Genomic DNA, 19,214 nt, shown 5'->3' with positions numbered 1-19,214 from the left:
TAGTGACACAATCTTATACTTTGGATGTAACCTGTGCCATGCTTGCCAATGAGGTTGGCCCCTACTGGTATAGACTGACAACAGTTGTAACTATTTCAAAAGACACTAATGCAAGCTGTTGTGATGGAACTGTTATAACTGCATGCTTCTGTAGAGCAGGGAAGCCCAACCTTTTTGGCAGGCCCCATGCCCATCCCTTTCCCCCATTCCAATCTGCTGCTCTGCTTTCTGCTGCCTGCCCACTCCCTGGTCTGTGGTGTGCCACACAGTCTGCCTACACCACTTGTGAGAAGCATGCTGCAGGATGGCCATCCTTGTACAGATAAGTGTAGTAAAACCATTCCAACATTAACCAGGCTCATGAGTGGATCTAGAATTTAGTAAAGTGGGGTGCTGCACGTTGCTCAGACCATGGTGGAGGATGGGGAGCAGGTTTAAGCCTCTGGGTCATCAGGGGACACTGGGAGTGGGGCAGGGAGCAGATGCAGGGACAGGGGAACCCTAGAGCTGCTCCTCTTACCTCATGGGATCTGATGGGCAGAGGTTTGGCTAGACAGAGTGCTGGGCTTGGCTGTGGACAGCAGTGGCAATGGGTGGTTTCTTCCCTCTTGCATTTGTTCCTTGCTTACCCCCACGCTGGGTGTCTTCCCATAAGCTGGGAGCAAGTATGGGAGGAGGAACCCATTCCTTCTATTGCCACTGTCCCTGGCCAAGCCCGGCACACTGTGGAGCTGCTCCATGTGGCCCGTGGCTGCAGCAGAGCAGGAGCAGCTCTGGGGTTCACCCCACATCTGCATCAAACAGGGACAATGGCAGCAGTGGGTTCCTCCTCCTGCATCTGTTCCTAAGCAGCAGGGACATTGGGAGGGTGGGGATGGGGAGGAGCGGAAGGAAGAAGAAACCTGTGCATCCCTGACTGTTCTCTGGTAGCCCAGTCCCCTGCAGAGCAGCAGTGTGTAGCTGGAGTGGGGCAGGCATGGCTCTGGGGCTTCCCCCCTCCCAACACACCTTGATCAGCCAGGGACAGCAATAGCAGTGGGTGGCTCTCCCACTCCCTGTGTCTGTTCCTGCCCAGTCCTTTGGATGTCCCCCACTGGCCCAAAGGCTCCAGCTTCAGGGAGAGAATTCCTGGAGTGCTGGGCTCAGCTGGAGACAGTGACAATAGCAGCAGAAGGGGGTGTGACCACTCTTCCCTCCTCCCAGATCTGCCCCTGACCCTGCTTCATCCAGGGTCAAAGCATTGGTGCTTCCATTAACATGCATTACCTACAGGATGTTAACGGTTACATTGCAGCATCTGTTGTGTGTTCTCCAAGCCTTTTAAAGCTGCTAAAATGTATGTTTGTCCATACCCTGGGTGTCTAAGCAAGAAGTGGGTCAGTTGAGTAAATGAGTAGAAGCAATGCTGAGGTCTAGAAGCTGATTTTTTTTTTTTTTTAACTGATTTTTCCATCAGGTTCAGAGAACAGTAGCTTTTTACAGTTAATTGCCAAATAGTAAAGATTTGTGATGTACTTTGAGAATTTGGGAGCCCTAACTTCTATATAGGCTTCTGGTTTTGCTCAGCCTAATAGTGTTTTGCCATGGCAATAAAACAAGAGCGGAGTTACTTTGTCAAAGAGTAGCAGTAGTGTCAGAAGCCCTTAATGATGATACTGTAATTCTCCCTGCCCCTCCCTCCCCAATCTCATTGCAAAATCAGACTGAACCAAAGGGCTTGGTATGCCGAAGGCATCTTTCTGTCTAAGGTTAATGTTTGAGGACCAGAACTTGAAAAGCATGGTAAGAGTAGGCATGCCCTTGGAATGGGGCAAAGAGCCTGGATTGGAGGGAGAAAATGTGCACAGTGTTAAGATACTAAGTAGTGCTAAGTACAGTACCAGGGGGATGGGCTTCTTGAAGGCCTGGGAGAGGGGCACTACAGTAAATAGGAGGCATATCTGCTATGGCCTGTTACTGTATAGCAGCATGGTATCCTAGACCACAATCCAGCTGGTCTGCCCTCTGTATATAACTATATAGAATAAAGAAACTGAGAATGTGTTTGGTTTTAGCTCCAGAGTGGACTCTAAAATTACCTTGTTAAATTTATCGCATAAGATAATTGTGATACGTAAAATGAACAATGACACCTTTCCATTTGCTTATTACATGTGCTGTAGGCATTGACTTACTGATGGGCTAAAACTCTCCCTGCTCCCTCCCAACCAGCTGCAGGCTTCTTTTGAAGGACACTAATGGACTATTTTGGAACTATCATTCTATATATATATATATATATATATATATATTCCAGCCGTGAAGTGCTACCACAGGTAATGGAGATCATTTTGAAGGGTTCTGAGGTGAATCTAGTGCCCCTGAAGAGTGGCTAAACTCTGTTTATTCATAGTGCAGACAGAAAGCCAGTAACTTCTGTTGTACTCATTCCAGGTTTAAATTGTTCCTACAACTCCAGGATGTGATGTGATGTGTGTGTGTGTGTATTAGGCCTGTGCTAAACAACTAGTATTCACTTTGGATTTGGATTCAGCTGATTTGGGAGACAGAGATTCGATTTGGTGATTCAAATCACTGTCCCGAATTGATTCGGCTGAATCCCCAAATTTAAGCAGGCCTCATCCCCCAGCGTCCCAACTCTTTTAAAAAAGACAAACAAACAAACCCCCAACTCATGGGGGGGGGCATCCCCACTGCCCCCCACAGCCCTGTGCTGTGTGGGGGACTGCCACGAGCCCCCAGAAGCCCTGACAGCCACAGCAGCAGCTCATGAGTACAGGGCTTTTTAAAAAAAAAAAAAAAAAAGAGCTGGGACTTGGGGGCCAGGTGGGGCAGCCATTGATGGGCCTGGGAGAGCGGCCGGGGGTCGGGGGGAGTGCTCAGAGGGGCTGGGGCCTAGTGGGGGTTCCCCTAACCCCTGCCTACCAGCATGGAGTCCAGGTCCAGCTCCCTGCGGTGGCAAGTGGGAACGACCTGAGTCTCTGAAGCTCTCCGAAGCACGCCAAATCTTTTCCAAATTGATTTGAAGAGTTTGAATCTATTCGGAGCTTCTTATTCGTCTCCCATTTTGATTCAGGTTCAGAGATTCAGCCACTGAATCTCTTCCAAAATGAATCTGCACCCGAAGCTTCGCATGGCCCTGGTATGTATGTGTATGTATACATATATACATTTCTTACACAACTAATTGGTAAAAAATATATATATATATATATATATATATAATGAAACTGAGATTTTTTTTTTTCAGACCGGTGTGGGAGATTTAGCCATGTAACTCTCACTAATTTCAGTTGGAGCTGTGTGTGGCAAAAATCATCTAATGTGGTTTTGCAAATCCTATACCTTTTTATTTTTAGAAATATTGCTTCTCTGCTTAACTTATGCAGTCCCCTCAACCGGTTGGCAAATATTTTGCCATGATTGCCACTTTTAAAACTTATAGATAGTTAAAGCAAAGTTACATCTTAGGTGCCACATTTTTTGTTTATTCAGTTGGGGAAAATTGTTGTCTGTCTGTCTCTGTTCGTCTGTTGTTGACCTCTATATATGCACCATTTCTACGTTCATTTGCATTTGGAGATTTGAAGGTAACTTGAATGGGTGTGGGAGACAGAACCTTAATGTACAAGAGAGAAACACATCACTTTTGATATATATTGGCTGCTTGGAAAATTATTTTCCTCTAGTAACCTTGGTTTTCCTCCACTACTTTCATGAGATGAAATTCCAGACTGCTTTATTTTTAAGTCAGCAAACTGATTATATATTGTAAAAGATCAGTGTTTTCATGGGTGAATGGTAATTACTGAGTAATGGCTTAAAACATTTCCTGAAGGAACATAAAGCTGTTTTTAAAAGTCAAGAGTACATTAAAAGGATTACCATGTAGATTTGATTTTTAGATAACGCTAAAATGGATCCCAAATGGACTTATGAAAAGGGATGCTATCTCTTTAATGGAAAGTGCATGGTCTGACAGTTCAGTATGCAAATGGTCCTGCAAAGAAGTGGGGTTTTTTTTTCCTTTCAACAAAGGAGAGGAAATGACCCCCTCCTCCCCCCTTTCCAAGTTTTAATAGCAAATGGGTTTGTCTGGTGGCTGCTTGGAAAGGTAGTAAGAGCATAGGTTTTCAGGATAACTGCATCTTCCTGATTCATTATAAAGGTACTTTCCATGACATCTAGAAGGTCAACAGCACTTGTATCTGTTACATGGATCGAATTAAGGGGAAAGACTGTCTGCCTTCTTTAAATGTAGGTTCTTTCTCATCTTTAGAAAAATTGAGGGAATATGCAAATAACCCAATAGCCTTTGTGGTTTCTGACGTAAAGGTGAAGAGTTGAGTGCCACAGGCATTAACTTGGCACAGGAGGGTGATTGTGGTAAGCCTCTTGTTGGGGAGCTTGCTTTTTACCTACTGTAATGACATTTCTGATGACTGTAACTTTCAGTATTTTTGGAGTCTCCTGGCCCAACTTTTCAAGTGATTGATGGCTTTAAATACTGCCTTTGGCTTAAGTATGATTCCTTTTTAAAACATTTAAAAGCATATATTCATATCTCATTAAATACTAGACTTTGGTTGATTCCAAATTCTTCTGCGGTAGTGCACAAATTATTATAGGCTCCAAAAGTCTTGAGAAATTTCTATAGGCATGTGAAAGCTTTAGATTGGAGAGTCGTCATAGCCTGCATTAAGGGTTGTGACGGATTGCTTCATCTGTGTACACAGCAGAACATCAAATGGCCATTTGGCAATGGCCGCTGAAATTCTATTAAGGTTGCCGAAAGCTTAAGCTGACATTGTATATGTCTGCAGAAAGGAAGAAGAAAAGATGATGATGATGATCTTGCAATGATAGAGCTCTTTTCACCTCAAAATGCTCATGTGTATAATGGTGTTTAAAAAACAAACAAACAAACAAACAAAAACCTCACGTGAATGTGTATGTAGTATTAAGGTTTCACTGTTAAATTTGAGCTCACTATACTGCACACCCTTTATTTTATTTGTATTTTTTGAAATCCAGACAGTAAGATACTCAGGTACGCACTTTAAGCTAGAAAGTAAGGGGAAAAAATATACTGAGTCTGACTGAGAGCTGCCTTTTAACTCTTCTTTTCAAGGCTCTCCTTGGGAGTTTAACTTAATCTAGGGTTATTTTACATTTAATTGCATTTCTTTAAAGAGAGAGAGAGAATTGCCTTTACTTCAGTATTCGGACTTAAATTATTTTAATTGGTCGTAGAAGGGAAGGGTGAGGTGTCAACTTTGTCTGTCTGGTCTGGAGACAGTTCTCTATAGTCTTCTTGTTTCCTTTGGCATCTAAAACCTAGAAACTTAATACTGTTTTAATGCTAACTTTATAAGTTTTCAGAATCTTGAAACACGTGGAAGGAACTTCAGGCAAACCTTAACTTCCTGAACTGGCATTTTTTTTCCCACCAATGACTTTCTCCTGTTCCTAATGAAGTATTTTAAAGGTAATTTGTTTATTACTTTCCCCCTTATTTTCCTTCTTTCCCGGTCCCTAATTTCCCCTCCCCTCCCTCTGATCAAATGTAAACCAAAAGTACAAATTGTTAAAGCAGAGGACTATGCCAAGCATCGACTCTCAACCTATTTTTCTATAGCAAACAAAGTGGTTAAAATGTTCTACAATGGGGAAATGCAAGTTGAGAAATATAAGTCTTGTTTCATTTTCCCACTGAAAACTCCAGAATGGATTTTACTAAGGCCTTTTATATGCGACAAAAAACAAACCACCCTTCCCCCACCCCCCAAAAACAAACAAACAACAAACCAACAATTTTTGACAGATGCCAGTTATGTAGAACTTAAACCCCAACATAAGAACACTTTATAAGCATATGGAAAAAGTTGTTTGTGGGAAATGCTTTGCAACCTTAATCCTTGTGGCTTCTACCTAGTGCCTGCTGCGTGTGCTTTTTAATAGCCATAGGTTGTTCACTACGTAATGGACATTGGCCTAAATTAGCATTTGATGAGTATGTACTTCATGAAGAGGAAGAACAACTGGATTCTCAACCCTAATCCAGATATTGTGTTTAGGGTCCATTTCTATGCAAGTCATAGATGAAAATAGTAGAGAAATAATGCTGGAAGGACCTCAGGCAGCTCAGGGCAAGGGTCATCCCTGTCTAAACCATCTGCAAGGTTTGTCTAACCCAGGGGTGGGCAAAATGCAGCCCGTGGGCTGGATCTGGCCTACCAACAGATTCAGTCTGGCCCACTGGTAGCCAGCAGTTCCGCCCACCACATGATGCCTAGTGGGTGTATGGGTGGGATTACTTCCACCCAGCAGCATCAGGCATCAGCTGTGGACTCAGGCAGGGCTTCTGTTGCAGCAGGCAGGCAGTGGTATCAGCTGTGGATGCCACAGGCAGGTTCAGGAGCCAGGATGCAGAACCTTCTACAGCTGACCCACTGCCCACCCCGCGTAGTAGAAGCTCTCGTCTGGAACCCCAATCCGGAACCTGCTGGCAGCATCAGCAGTGGACCCAGGCAGGAGCTGCTGCTGCACCCGGTGTGTGGCGTAGTCTCTCCCCCAAGAACCCAGCCAAAGCTCTAGTCTGCCAGGAGCCCAATGCTCAGCTGTGAACCCAGGCAGGAGCTGCTGTTGCGTCAGGTGAGTGTTAGCCATGACACTGCTGGCAGGTTCTGACATTGCCCACCACCCGGCAGGGCAGCACCTCCTGCCTGGGTCCACAGCTGAGCATCTACAATCTCTTCAGGTAATCTATTCCAGTGCTTAATCAAATGTATAGTGAGAGAGTTCTTCCTGACGCTTAAATTTCACTTGTTTAATTTGAGATTTACCCCATATCCTGTCTGTTGCAGTCACAAAGAGCCAATCTTTATCCTTTTCATAACCAACCTTCATATATTTCAATTTCTCCAAGTCTTCTCTTTTCCAAATTAAATAATTCCAGTTCTTCCAATCTTTTCTCAGTAATCATGATTCCTAGACCTCTTGCCATTTTTGCTGCCCTGTGGGGCATTGTCCACTTCTTTCTTGAAGTGCGGAGCACAAAACTGAATGCAGTACTCCAGGTGAGGCCTCACCAGTGCTGAATAGATCAGAAGAATCACTTTCTTTGACTTGCAGACAACACTATTATTAATACAGCCCAGTATGCTATTGGGTCTTTTTACAAAAAGAGAACTGTTGGCTCATGTTCAGCTTACAGTCCATTATATCCCCCAGGTCCTTTTCTGTAATACAGTAATGCAGCCTAGCCAGCTATCTCCCAGGCTGTATCTGTACACGTGATTGTTCTGTCTTAAGTGCTAGACTTTGTAGGTGTCCTTCTTGAATTGCATTCAGTAGACTAGAAAAATGGTTTGACATTAACTGAAGTAATTCTGAATGGTCACCCTACCTTCCAGAGTGTCTGCAGCTCCTGCTGGCCAGCTGAGTTGTGGTCAGTTTTTGAACACCTGCCTTGAGCACACCTTTTGAAAAACAGGGCCCTAGATGTGCCATTTTTCAGGATCCTTAAGGATTTTAAAGATTTTCAGGCAACCAAAATCACTAGTTGATCTTAAACTTGAGCCACCTTTGCAACAAAAACTACCAAATGGCAAAAAGCAGGCAATATGCAATGAATTTCACTGATGGTAGGTTAAAATACCACTTTTCCATCCCTTTCAGTAATCCCCCTCTGTAACAATAGTGCATCTTACAGTGCTTTGAGGGTCAGGCTAGATGATCTGTTCAGGTCCCTTCTGACCCCAAACTACTATGAAACTATGAAACCTGTTTAATAATGACTTAATAAGAATCACTGTTTTCAGGGTGCTGTGAGATCCTTTTAAAGGTGACATACAGTATTGCCACTGTTAGGTTTGCAAACATGTACACATGATCCGCAGAATAAAAACAGAGATTTCAGATAAATCCGTAACATCACAAACATTCTGACCTGTTGTGGACTTTGAATTCTTTCCAATGGAAGAATCCCTCTATGTTTTTTCCATAGTCAAAACATGAATTAAAGCTAAGAGCTGGCATTTTCTGAGGTGAGCCTAGTGTCTAATAGGGGGTACTTTGAATCTAATAAGAGGTGCCTTGAGTCTAAAAGGCCTGAGAACTATTGGCTTAAAGGAAAGTGCACAAGTAAATTAATTGTTAAAGCTACTTTAATGTTGTAGCACAAAACTGGAATTGTGAGGATACTGTGGTGGTTATTTATTAAATAATTTTGATGAATGACCAGTCTTATTCACAAGTACTATGTTTTGGGTATAACAGAGCACATGATAAAGTTGCAAATCACTGAGTGACCATAACTCCTCAAATCCAAGTTCCTGTTGCAGAAATTCAGGATTCCAAATTCACAATTTGCTGAAAATATGATATTTGCCTAGTTTGCTTTTCCTGATAGTAAGTGTATTTGCTAGAATATTTCCTGAAGGCAGATACAATATTACTATGAATGCAGCCACATTGAATTTGCTTAAAACTAATATTTAAAATACACTGAATCTTTTGTTTCATTTCTGGGAATGCTTGCCTAGGTCGACTTACATTTGTGTTGCGAGACTCTAAAGCTTATAACTGATGTCAGATCCTCTGATGAAAGACTGAGAATGCTGCTTGCTTAATGTGAAGACAAAAGCTAATAAGATTACTCCTACTATTCAGTTGCCTTTTCATCTTTTTCAGCCAGCCAAATCCTAGTTCGTTTGTTTGCTAGGGGCAAGAGTAAAGATATATATATTTTTTTTAATGAGAATATTAGATATTGGAAATAAAGTTTGTTTCCTTAAGCAGTACTCTGAAATACTTGGTTAAATATGTGTCTCATCTTCCCAAATCCCAGCCTCTAAACTGCTTTGGGAAGTCACTTACCTCTACCCTCTTTATTTGTTGCAATTGTAGTATATAAATTCAGGCTTTTGGCCTCTTACTTGAAATGATAGCAAAGGATATATTTTCCATTTTAAACAACAGTTCCCAGCTGAGAACAAAATTATGAATACAGTAGAATCCAGCTACCCTTGTGTGAGGTGCTACACAAACATCTGGAGCCTTGGGCCTTTCCTTCTAAAGAATAGTCATCCACTAGTAAGTTTTAATATCTATCTATCTATCTATCTATCTATCTATCTATCTATCTATCTATCTATCGAAACTTACTAGTGGATGACTATTCTTTTATATATTTTCTATATATATTTTTAGCGTGTGACTACTCATTCTGTTGAGAAATGCTGTTGTAGTAAGAGCAGCTATGTGGAAAAGTTTGGTGTGTGGGTGTGTGTGATTGGTTTATGGGGTGTGGTTTGGTTTGTTTGGTTTTTTTTAAGAACTTGCTAAAGGAAAGAGTTAAAGCCATCTGCCTGAAAGCATTGTGTAAAACATACACACAATGTTAGGGAAATAAGCCAATTATGTGTGCTTCACAGGAGGTGGGGGACTGACCTTTGTGTATAATTAGTTCTTTTATTTAAAGCAAAGATTTTGAATAGAATAACTAATTAGCTGTCATAAATGGCAAATTGAAGATTTTGGCCAGATTCCTTAGGGAATGTGGGAGGACTTTCCTCCTCCCGCCCCATGCTGTATGCTTGTATGCGCTTTCCTCGTTAGGGTTGTTTTTAGTCCTCTGCAGTGGTAATGAGGAGTGCAGTTGCTGCACTTAACTGAGCCCCCTCTAACAAGGCATGAAATGCAGGTGGAACAGAACTGCCTTCAGCTACTGCTGCTTTAACATGAAGCATTTTAGAGGTATTGGTAGGTTGGGGGAAGGAAAGAAGGGGGGTTGAAAAGTCGTGGTGATCTCACCTGTGTAATATGCTCTGGACTTGATTGTATAAAGCACAAAAAAGCCAGGAGGCCTGGAGGCATATATCATTAACCAGAAGTCCCACATATTACTCTTTCAGACCAATTAACCTTTAGAGTTGCATTAAAGAAATTAGGTGGTGAATTTCCCTGCTTTCAGATGGGACCAGTAGCTCTTGCAGAACAGAGCACTGTGGAGAACTATACCGTAGCAGCATAGCAGATAATTATTATTTTAAATCCATTGTCTATCCTTTATAAAAAGTTTTCTGCCTCTCCTAGTGAAGCTTTATGAAGGGCGCCCTTAGAAGTACTGAAACAGATTGCCACGCAAAGAAAAATATCAGTAAAATGGTTTAGAAACCTTCAGGGGTATTTTTAGTGGACACTTGTGGTATAAGCAGGTTGAATAATTTTACAGAAAGACCCCAGACAGAGAAGATATGGGCTGATTAAAGCTAGCTTGTCAGCCCTTGAATAGAAGTAAAGTTTAGATTACCCAGTACAATAACAGCCTCTTTAGACACAGTCATAAATTTCAATCTGACCAAAGGTGGTGTCTATAATTTTTTAATGTGCATTGGAGCTGTGAGCACTCAGTACAGGTTTTGTTTTGTATTTACCAGCAGCAAGTCTATTAAGTTGTAAAGGGCAAGGAGGGGGATATAGGTAGCCAAAAATAGAAAGGCTTCATCTACTGTTTCTAAGAAAAGATACTGTGCATGGCTAGCAACAGGAGACGAAGAGAATGGAACTTGACATTCCATATTCAGGACTTGTTACAAAGGAATTTTGATTAAGTCTGATTGTATATTAAACAGGTAAGTATTGGATTGTTACTTTTTCCTAGCTTGACAATTGTTCTCTTATTTTGAATGCTGGCTCATGTTGTGCATGGGGAAACTACTAACGGTGGACTATTGGGGTGTGTCCTGTCAACACCCATTCAAATGCCCCATCCATGTGGTCAACATGAACTGTCTTGTGATTTGCAAAGAAAAACAAGGTACTGTCTGTCTACTGGTTGCCCGAAGAGTCCTTCTAAACCCTGGTTGGTTGATTGTGGGGAAAAGAAAGCGGAAAGAAGGATTTGGTGTTAATCTCTGAGCTGTCTCATTGCAGGGCTCTGGCTGTAAAGTTCAAATGCTTTGGCTGTGCTGCTCTTTTTTTTGTTTGGAAACAAAATGGCAGGCATACTGCAAATCCTTGCTGATTAAGTTTGGCTGTTGGAAATCTGTTTCACACCTCACCTGCCATGTCACCTTGCTAATTATAGCCAGAACTTTCTGTAGTTGTATTTGTTTTCCCTCTAGATGGGTTGGGGTCTTGAAGGGAAGCCTTACAAACCACCGAATCTGACTGGCATTGGCTGACCTTGCTTGTTATTTTATTTGAGTGGGAATAGCAGCTTTGAACATCATATGATCTCTGAAACACTATTTTTTTTCCTCAGTAGAAAACCCCCTGCTGAACACTGACCAAATATGTAGCTTTTTTCTGTGCTAAGATATTGTAAAGAAATCTTCACGTTTTTGCTACTAGATATTAGAAGAAAATGAGGCTGTTCGCATGAGCCTTTCAAGGCAGTCACATGCATGAACAGATTTGAAGCAGGAGGTTGTCAGTCTGGAGGCCACATAAAGAACAAGAAACTACATTGTGGTCAGTCCACTAGTCATCCTTAACTCTTCACCAAGCCTTGCTTAACATTTAACAAGGAAAATCTTCCTATCCATTCAGTTTGCCCCCGTCTGATGAAAGTAACTTCTCTGTTGAAACAGCAGGAAAAGGATTTATGCTTTCCCTCCCTTCTTGCCCATCACTCACTGCCTCAATCCAGGGTCTGATTTTACCAGTTATTAGGAGGCCCGCTTTTCAGAGAGAGAGTGAATGTTATTCTCCTAGAGTTTACTTTCCAAGGCCACTTGGATGATTTGGAGAGACAAGTCACTTGCGTGCTTTAAAACCCCCCACCCATGGTAGCTACTTTTGTTTGGAGGCATAGAATTCATTAAATTTAGGGCGCCTGTAGACGTGCAGGGACTCTGCTCCAGTGCACTGTAATTACAGCTCATCAGAGCAGATTTGATTAACCAAGTCTGCTGGCGTGTGCTAATTAGCGCATGCCAGCCAACTGCATCATGTGTATTCAACATCCCCATGCTTCAAAATGGCGGTGGGGGTGCTTTAACTAAAGCTCATTGAACAAGCTTTAGTTAAAGTACCCCTGCTGCCATTTTGAAGTGCAGGACACTGAATACACAAGGTGCTACAGGCGCTCTAATTAAAACACCTCCCTCCACCCCTGGAGCACATGTAAAGATGCCCATTGCAGGGAGAGGGCAGTGAAAATAACTAGCTGGAAGCAGTCTTTGGGTGGAAATAATCCTCAGTGTTTAACTGAAGGCTGTCAAGAGTCTAAGGCAACATCTCCAGACTATCCCGAAGGACATGTAGACAAATCTAGAGAAGGAGGCCTGTAAATTGCTGAAACTGTGTGTTTGGCATCATAGGAATGGAAGCAAAAAGTAAATGTTAATAAAGTTCAACAGTGGGGAAACTTTACCGTGGTGTTAGTATTTCAAGTTCCAGTGAGTTTGTCGGTGGCTAAACTTTACTGCTAAACTGAAGTTTTAGGTTATCAGTAACTACAAGAAAGGGCGGGGGCGGGGGGGGCTTCTCTAAAGAAGTAAAGGTAACTAGGGAGAACTAGGGAGCAACTAGGGCTGATTAGTTTTGAGCCGCTGATTTTGGTTCTGCCAGGCCCAGGTATGGTACTTGTGCTTCCAAATGAACTTGTATCCTATGAAAAGTAAATGGTTTCTCTGCCATAGTGAAAAAGTTGATGTCATTCTTTGCCCAGGAAACTTGCTCCGACTAGACTATGACTGTATGTGTCAGCTTGAAGGGAAAAATTATAGTTCTCTCTCTCTCTCTACTGAATCCTTGTCATGGACAAACATGCCTATGTATTGAAGGAAGTAAAAAGGGTATCATTAAACAAGAGTTCTTTGTCATGGCAGAAGAGTAATCTAAACTTCTGTCAAGTTTTATTTCATAGATTTCATAGACATTAGGGCTGGAAGGGACCTCGGAAGATCATCGAGTCCAGCCCCCTGCCCAAAGGGCAGGAAGTCAGCTGGGGTCATAGGATCCCAGCAAGATAAGCATCCAGTTTCATCTTGAAGGTGTTCATTGAAGGCGCTTGAACGACCTCCGGTGGCAGGCTGTTCCAGACGTTGGGGCTCGGACAGTAAAGAAATTCTTCCTTATGTCCATCCTGAAACGATCTTGTAGTAGTTTGTGACCATTCGACCTCGTCATCCCTTGGGACACTCTGGTGAACAAACGTTCCCCCAGATACTGGTGGTCACCCCTGATAAACTTGTAGGTGGCCATCAGATCACCCCTGAGCCTGCGCTTTTCCAGGCTAAAGAGCCCCAGGGCTCTCAGCCTGTCATCGTAGGGTCTGCTTCCCTGACCTCTGATCATGCATGTGGCTCTTCTCTGGACTCTCTCAAGCTTCTCCACATCCTTTTTGAATTGTGGAGCCCAAAACTGGACGCAGTACTCCAGCTGCGGCCTCACTAAGGCCGAGTACAGGGGGAGAATGACGTCCCGGGATTTGCTTGAGAAGCATCTATGGATGCAAGCCAGCGTTTTGGTCGCTTTACTAGCCGCAGCATCGCACTGCAGGCTCATGTTCATCTTGTGGTCAATGATGACCCCCAAGTCTCTTTCTTCCATAGTGCTAGCAAACATAGCGCTGCCGAGCCTATAAGGATGCTGCGGGTTTTTCTTCCCAAGGTGGAGAACCTTGCATTTATCGGCGTTGAACACCATCAGATTCTTGTCCGCCCACTTGCTGAGCCTGTCTAGGTCAGCCTGGATCATCCGCCTGTCTTCTGGTGTGGATGCTTTGCCCCAAAGTTTGGTGTCATCTGCGAACTTGGCCAGTCCGCTTTTAACTTTTTCTGTTCCCTTGCATGACTTGCCAGCTGAACAAGCAGTAGGTATTTTTAATTGATCTCTCTATCCAGGTAACGGGGTGGCGCTGACAATAGAGGATTTTGAGGCAGTAAAGAGCATGCAAATGAGATATTGGGAAGAAATATGGGAAAATCAATCGTTCCATGTGTGTTTGGGTGGTAAATGAAATTAAAGCTTTTTGAGAGATGGTTGAAGTTAAATAACTTGTTACCTCACCAACTTTTTTTTTTTCACAACCTTCTTATTTCCCTCTTGGAATTGAAGTACCTATACATTAATGCATAAGATTGTTCACTGAGTTTTCTCTCCAGACTTCAGAAATAATGAATCTACTGTGTGACTTGACCATAAGAAACTTGAATTTTATGTAACAAGCTTGATGAATTCAACATTTTAGATTGCATGATTAGTACTTAGAGATCCTGTTTTCTATTCTCTTCTAGGGATAGGATCTTCTAAGACAGCTTTCAGCTCTGGGAGAACCTGATTGTTAGGGGTTTTTTGAGGGTCAGAGAGAGACTTTAGCAAAACTATGTTTCTTTAATATTATGATTGAAATAGACTTGCACAGTACAAATGCATATGTGCAGAGTTCTCTCTCCTGACAGGTTATTTAGATCTTTCTGCCTATTGTGTTAAGCTGCTGGTGTGGGATTTGAGATGGCATGTGGTAATGTCTTAATGTGAAACATTTAAAAAAAGAGGCCTGGAAAAGTGGAGCTGCTTCTCTCTGCTCCAGAAATGGACCATGTGAAAATGCTGTGTGCAGAACTCAGGGAGTCACTTCCTGACTCTTCTAGTGAGCCTCCCCTTATCACACTGCTTCTGAAATTTGATCCCAAGGTTCAGTTTCTGAAACCTCCATATCATTTCCTCCTCCCTCCCACTCCCTTCCCCCCCCCCAAAAAAAACAAACAAACAAAACTTCTAGGTTTTGGGGTGTTTTTTGTTTGAGATTTCTACAGGAAAATGTGCATACTTGTTCAAAACTGTTTCTCCCTACTTCTGGGAAGCTTGACACTGTTATATTTCAGAGTGGCAGTATGTACTATGTGTCATGATTGACCAGAAATTTAGATTTTCACATACACATGCATTTGTCATCAGTGTCAAAAGTTTGCTGATATCAACTAAGCAAGTTGAGTAGGAAGGTTCTTTAAGTCTTAAAAGTTTTTGAATGTTATTTGACCTGTCTCTGTAATAGTGAGACCACTTCCATAACAAATGGATCGATACCTCACTGTTCCTGTAGAAGTGTCTTAAGTGCTATTGTCATCTGCTTGCAGCTTTGACAAAGCAATTATTACTGGAAGAGTGGTAGGTTTTACATGTGCTGAGTGTTAGGCACCCTCAGGTCATCCTTGCTTTTAAGGAAAGCAGCAAATGTCACTTATTACAGCAGCAGTAACTAGTATCACTCTGGTTAAGGGACTGTTAATAATTCCATTATAATGCTGCTTTTTTTCTAGGACATAAAGCTTGTTATCAAAATTGTCTTCTAAAACTGTGCAAGGGCAGATTTTGTGTCGCCTGCTGCTACAGCCAGAACCACTAACGCTATATTTCCTCAGCTTCAGCCAGGCCAAGTGTGTACTTCAGCGGCAATCCATCCTGGTTGCATTTGATGAAATCGTGAAAAGTGCAAAGCCAACAGTAGAAATTTTGAAGCTTTAAGTAAAATTGCATTCTGGAGCCCCAGTTGGATCGTTGCATATGGTCAACCCCATAACCATTTGTTGTCTTTTCTCTGTCAGACTCAGAATAGCATCCTTGGGTTTCAAAATGATCCCCTCCCTTTCCTCTGTGATGCTAAGAGGGTGTGGGGCTGAGGCTCATTCGCCAGTACTTGCAAGACAACAGATGACCTACTTCCTTTCTGAACTTCTGGATAAAGAAACCCAAAAAAGGAGAGCCATATAGGCTGGATAAAAGTTGGAAACATTAGGAAGGAGCAGATTACTGGAAATTGAAAAAGAAGCATCCAGAGACATGGCATCTTCCCAGCTTGGGGGCAGGGCTCAAATAGGCTCTTGGTGACATGGTGCCCATGCAGGGTCCTACTGGCCAAAAACTGATTTCTCCATAGATACCCCTAACTGAAAACTCAGCCCCTGCTCTAGGCCAGCTAGCTTAGTTTCATGTCTCAAGACTTTTTGCACTCCCTTTTGCAAGATAGTTGGGATTTCTAGTTTTTGAATGTCTAGGTCAGGTGTGACCAACCTGCCAAGTAGCACAGGTAGGTCTTGTGTGTGGTGCACAGAAGATGAGGAAGATGAAAGGCAGCACAGCAGCAGGTAGGGAAGAAGCAGAAAGCGGAACAGTGCATCAGGCAGGGAGTACAGGGTAGGCAGCAGAAAGAAGAGCAGCAGGTTGGGTAGAAGGGGATCATAGTGGCACTCAGGGAGGATATGGAACTAATTTGTGGCATGCCTGCCAAAAATGTTGGCCCCCACTGATCTAGATGTTGGTCCTTCTCCAATGGCACAAACAGGAGAAAAAAGTTGTGCTTTGTTGGCTATATGGAAACATCCAGGTAACCCCTGATGTAGGCAACCTCAAAGGTTTGTCAGGGCAAATGGTTTAAAAATCATTGTGGCCTTGTTAATCTCAGTTACCATTGGGATGCCTTGGATAGGAGGGGTTAGAAGAGCATAATTGTTACTAGGGCTGTGCGAAGCTTCGGTAGCTGATTCAATTTGGAGGAGATTCAGCCCGATTCAGCAGCCCACCCTGCGCAGATCCAGGGGCACACACCCGCTCCCATGCCCTCCCAGACCAGTGGCACACAGTGATGAGAGAGCCCCTCCCCGAGTCCTGTGCCTAGGGCCATCCCTGGGAAGGGGGGGCAAATCAGGGCAACTGCCCCAGACCCCATGCTTTGGGGGGCCCTGCAGATAGTCCTGTATAGGCCCTGCCATGGCCAACACGTGCCGCTGCTGCTGAGTGCCTCCGGCTCTGTTGCCACTGTGCACTGCCAGCTCTGGCCGCCCGCCCACCTACTCCGCTGGCTCCGGCAGCTCCTCTAGCGGCTCGCCCCCTCCCTGGACTCCACAGAGGCTGATATGCCCCAGACACCCCTAGGGATGGCTCTGCCTGTGGCCCCCCCCCCCACCTGGGCAGCTTGTCCCAGCCCCAATCCCTCCCTCACTGTGGGGGCATTGATCTGTACCCCCCATGTCCCTTCCCTCCCCACTCTGCCCACCACAACAGACTTACCAGCTGGAGGTAGCTGTGTGTCTAGAGTCCTCAAGGACTGCTGCCTGTTTAGTCTATGGCCGAATCTCTGAATTGGCACTAAATCTTTGGATCCAAATCAGCCAAATCAAATCAGGACAGTGATTCGAATTGCTGAATTGAATCACTGTCCCTGCAAATTGGCCAAATCCAAATCAAATACTTGCCGCTTCACACAGGCTTAATTGTTACACCAGCTTTCACCAGGAGCCTTTTGGTAGAGGGGCTGCAAAGGAATCGAGGGGTAGTGTGCCACTTCCTTTGTTTTACTTTCTGTTCTGCCCCACCATTAAACTCACCTCCAACTGTCCACCTTGAGGCTTTGGTGCATGTGTAGTAGTTGCCATTCTAATCTTCATAGTATGGTTACCTTGTTTTCATTACCTAAGTTATGTAATACCCTGGTGTCATTCTAATGAGGAAAAAACCCGATAAATAGCAGACAATTTAATTTTTTTCTGAATTGGAATCAAAAAGCACAATGCCAGCATCAGCTCCATATTTGGCATATGTCCGTTGCATCTTTGCAGGTGAACATCTTTTGGGAGGTGAAATCTATGCTCCTATGAGCATAGATTTTTAAGACCAAAAGCCTCACAGGACGTAGGCTCAGCAAGTTCTAACAGGCCATAAAGTTTATACAGTGATCACAGAAGGTACTCGATACCAGGGCTGTCCAAATTTCTAAGCAGTTGGGGGCTGCAGACCTACAGGCTGCACCAGGGTGAGCTGTGGGCTCCCAGGCCACATGCCACGTGGAACTCCACCTCCTGTGGCACCACATGCCCATGAGAGCCCTACCCCTTCTACCACTCCACTGCCTGCCTGTGCTGTCCCCCTCTGCCCTCCCCACTGCTGTGCAGTGCTGACCCTCTTCCCACTCCACTGCAGCACAAGATACCTTCCCTCCATGCACCCTCTCCTGCCTCCATGCTGGGCTGTGTGCCCATGCAGCCTCCCTCCCCACTGGGGCAGGGGTAGGAAGAGAAGAGAGACTGGAAGAGGAAGGGGGAGGATTTGAGGCTCTGGCTGCTGTTGCAGCTGGAGCCGTGTGGAGAGCAATGGCCAGGCAGGAGCTTGGGGGCCTCAACATAACCCCTCACAGGCCCACGGGCCACCAGCTGGACAGCCCTGTTCTACACCATTTATAGCTATCGTGGAACATACTTCAGCAATGCAGGGCACCAACTTAAACTGTCTAAATACCTTCAGACTTAAACACTCTGGCTTGGTTTTTGTTATAGGTGTGCCAATGTTATCTGTGCAACCCAAAGGGAAGCAGAAGGGCTGTGCTGGCTGCAACCGAAAGATCAAGGACCGCTACCTTTTGAAGGCCCTGGATAAGTACTGGCATGAAGACTGTCTAAAGTGTGCCTGCTGTGACTGCCGTCTTGGAGAGGTTGGATCAACTCTTTACACGAAAGCAAATCTTATTCTTTGCCGCAGAGATTACCTGAGGTAAATATAGGCATGTGCTATGGTCTCGTTCTTTGATCTCTCAGTTGCTGCAAGATGTTTATTTATTTATGGTCTACGAGTACAGCAAGATATACTCATTGGTTTAGTAGCTGAACCAACTCCTTTTTAAAGATGGGTTTTAATTTGCATTTCAAGTGTGTTTATTTTTTTGATGCAATGTTAAGTGCTTAGTTGGTAGAGAGGGGAGGACGTGCTTTGGTATTGTGGTCCTACTATGGAAAATAATGTTTATCACTTTAAAAAATACAGGGATAATCTTCAGCTAGCCCCACATGGCGCCATTGACCTCAGTACACATCACCTGAGTGTCTGACCTGAAATTCTTGTTTTACTTTTGCCTCTTCAGTAGTAGTTTTTTACAATGGACCTTCAGTGTTCATCTTCAGTGGGTTTTCCCCTCTGTGAAGTACTTGTCTGGTCAGTAACTAACCAAATGAAATAATCCATCAAAATTAAATTTCTTAAAGTATTTTTCTACAGAAGGAATTTACAGTGACCAACAGGGACTTTTCTAATTTGTGTAGAACAACGCTCATCTGCATTATTTTATAAGAAATAAGATGGAGACTTTTTTTTTTTCATGGTTACATGTATGGAAGCTCAGATTAGTTGTTTCCTATAACAAGTCTTAACACAACTTCCTTATTAAGGGCTGTGTTGTATGAGATTACTGCTGATGGATTTTGTTGGTTTTA

General features: G+C 43.5%; 1 protein-coding gene across 5 annotated transcripts in view; it reads left to right on the top strand.

Annotated features, from left to right (window-relative positions):
• LMO1 (LIM domain only 1) overlaps positions 1–19,214 on the top strand; it is a 93,652-nt gene that overhangs the window by 53,069 nt on the left and 21,369 nt on the right. For 4 of the 5 annotated variants that reach the window (XM_014602459.3, XM_014602461.3, XM_014602457.3 and 1 more), the window contains one exon: positions 18,285–18,498. In XM_014602459.3, the coding sequence (XP_014457945.1) occupies positions 18,285–18,498 (214 nt within the window). Of the gene's footprint in view, positions 1–5,457; positions 5,489–18,284; positions 18,499–19,214 lie in introns of those variants that run through there. The other variant, XM_019477032.2, reaches the window with a different exon arrangement.

This window comes from Alligator mississippiensis, chromosome 2 (assembly GCF_030867095.1).
Source record: "Alligator mississippiensis isolate rAllMis1 chromosome 2, rAllMis1, whole genome shotgun sequence".
NCBI lineage: Eukaryota > Metazoa > Chordata > Crocodylia > Alligatoridae > Alligator > Alligator mississippiensis.
Note: the sequence above shows the minus strand (reverse complement) of the source record. Positions and strands in the feature narration are given on the sequence as shown.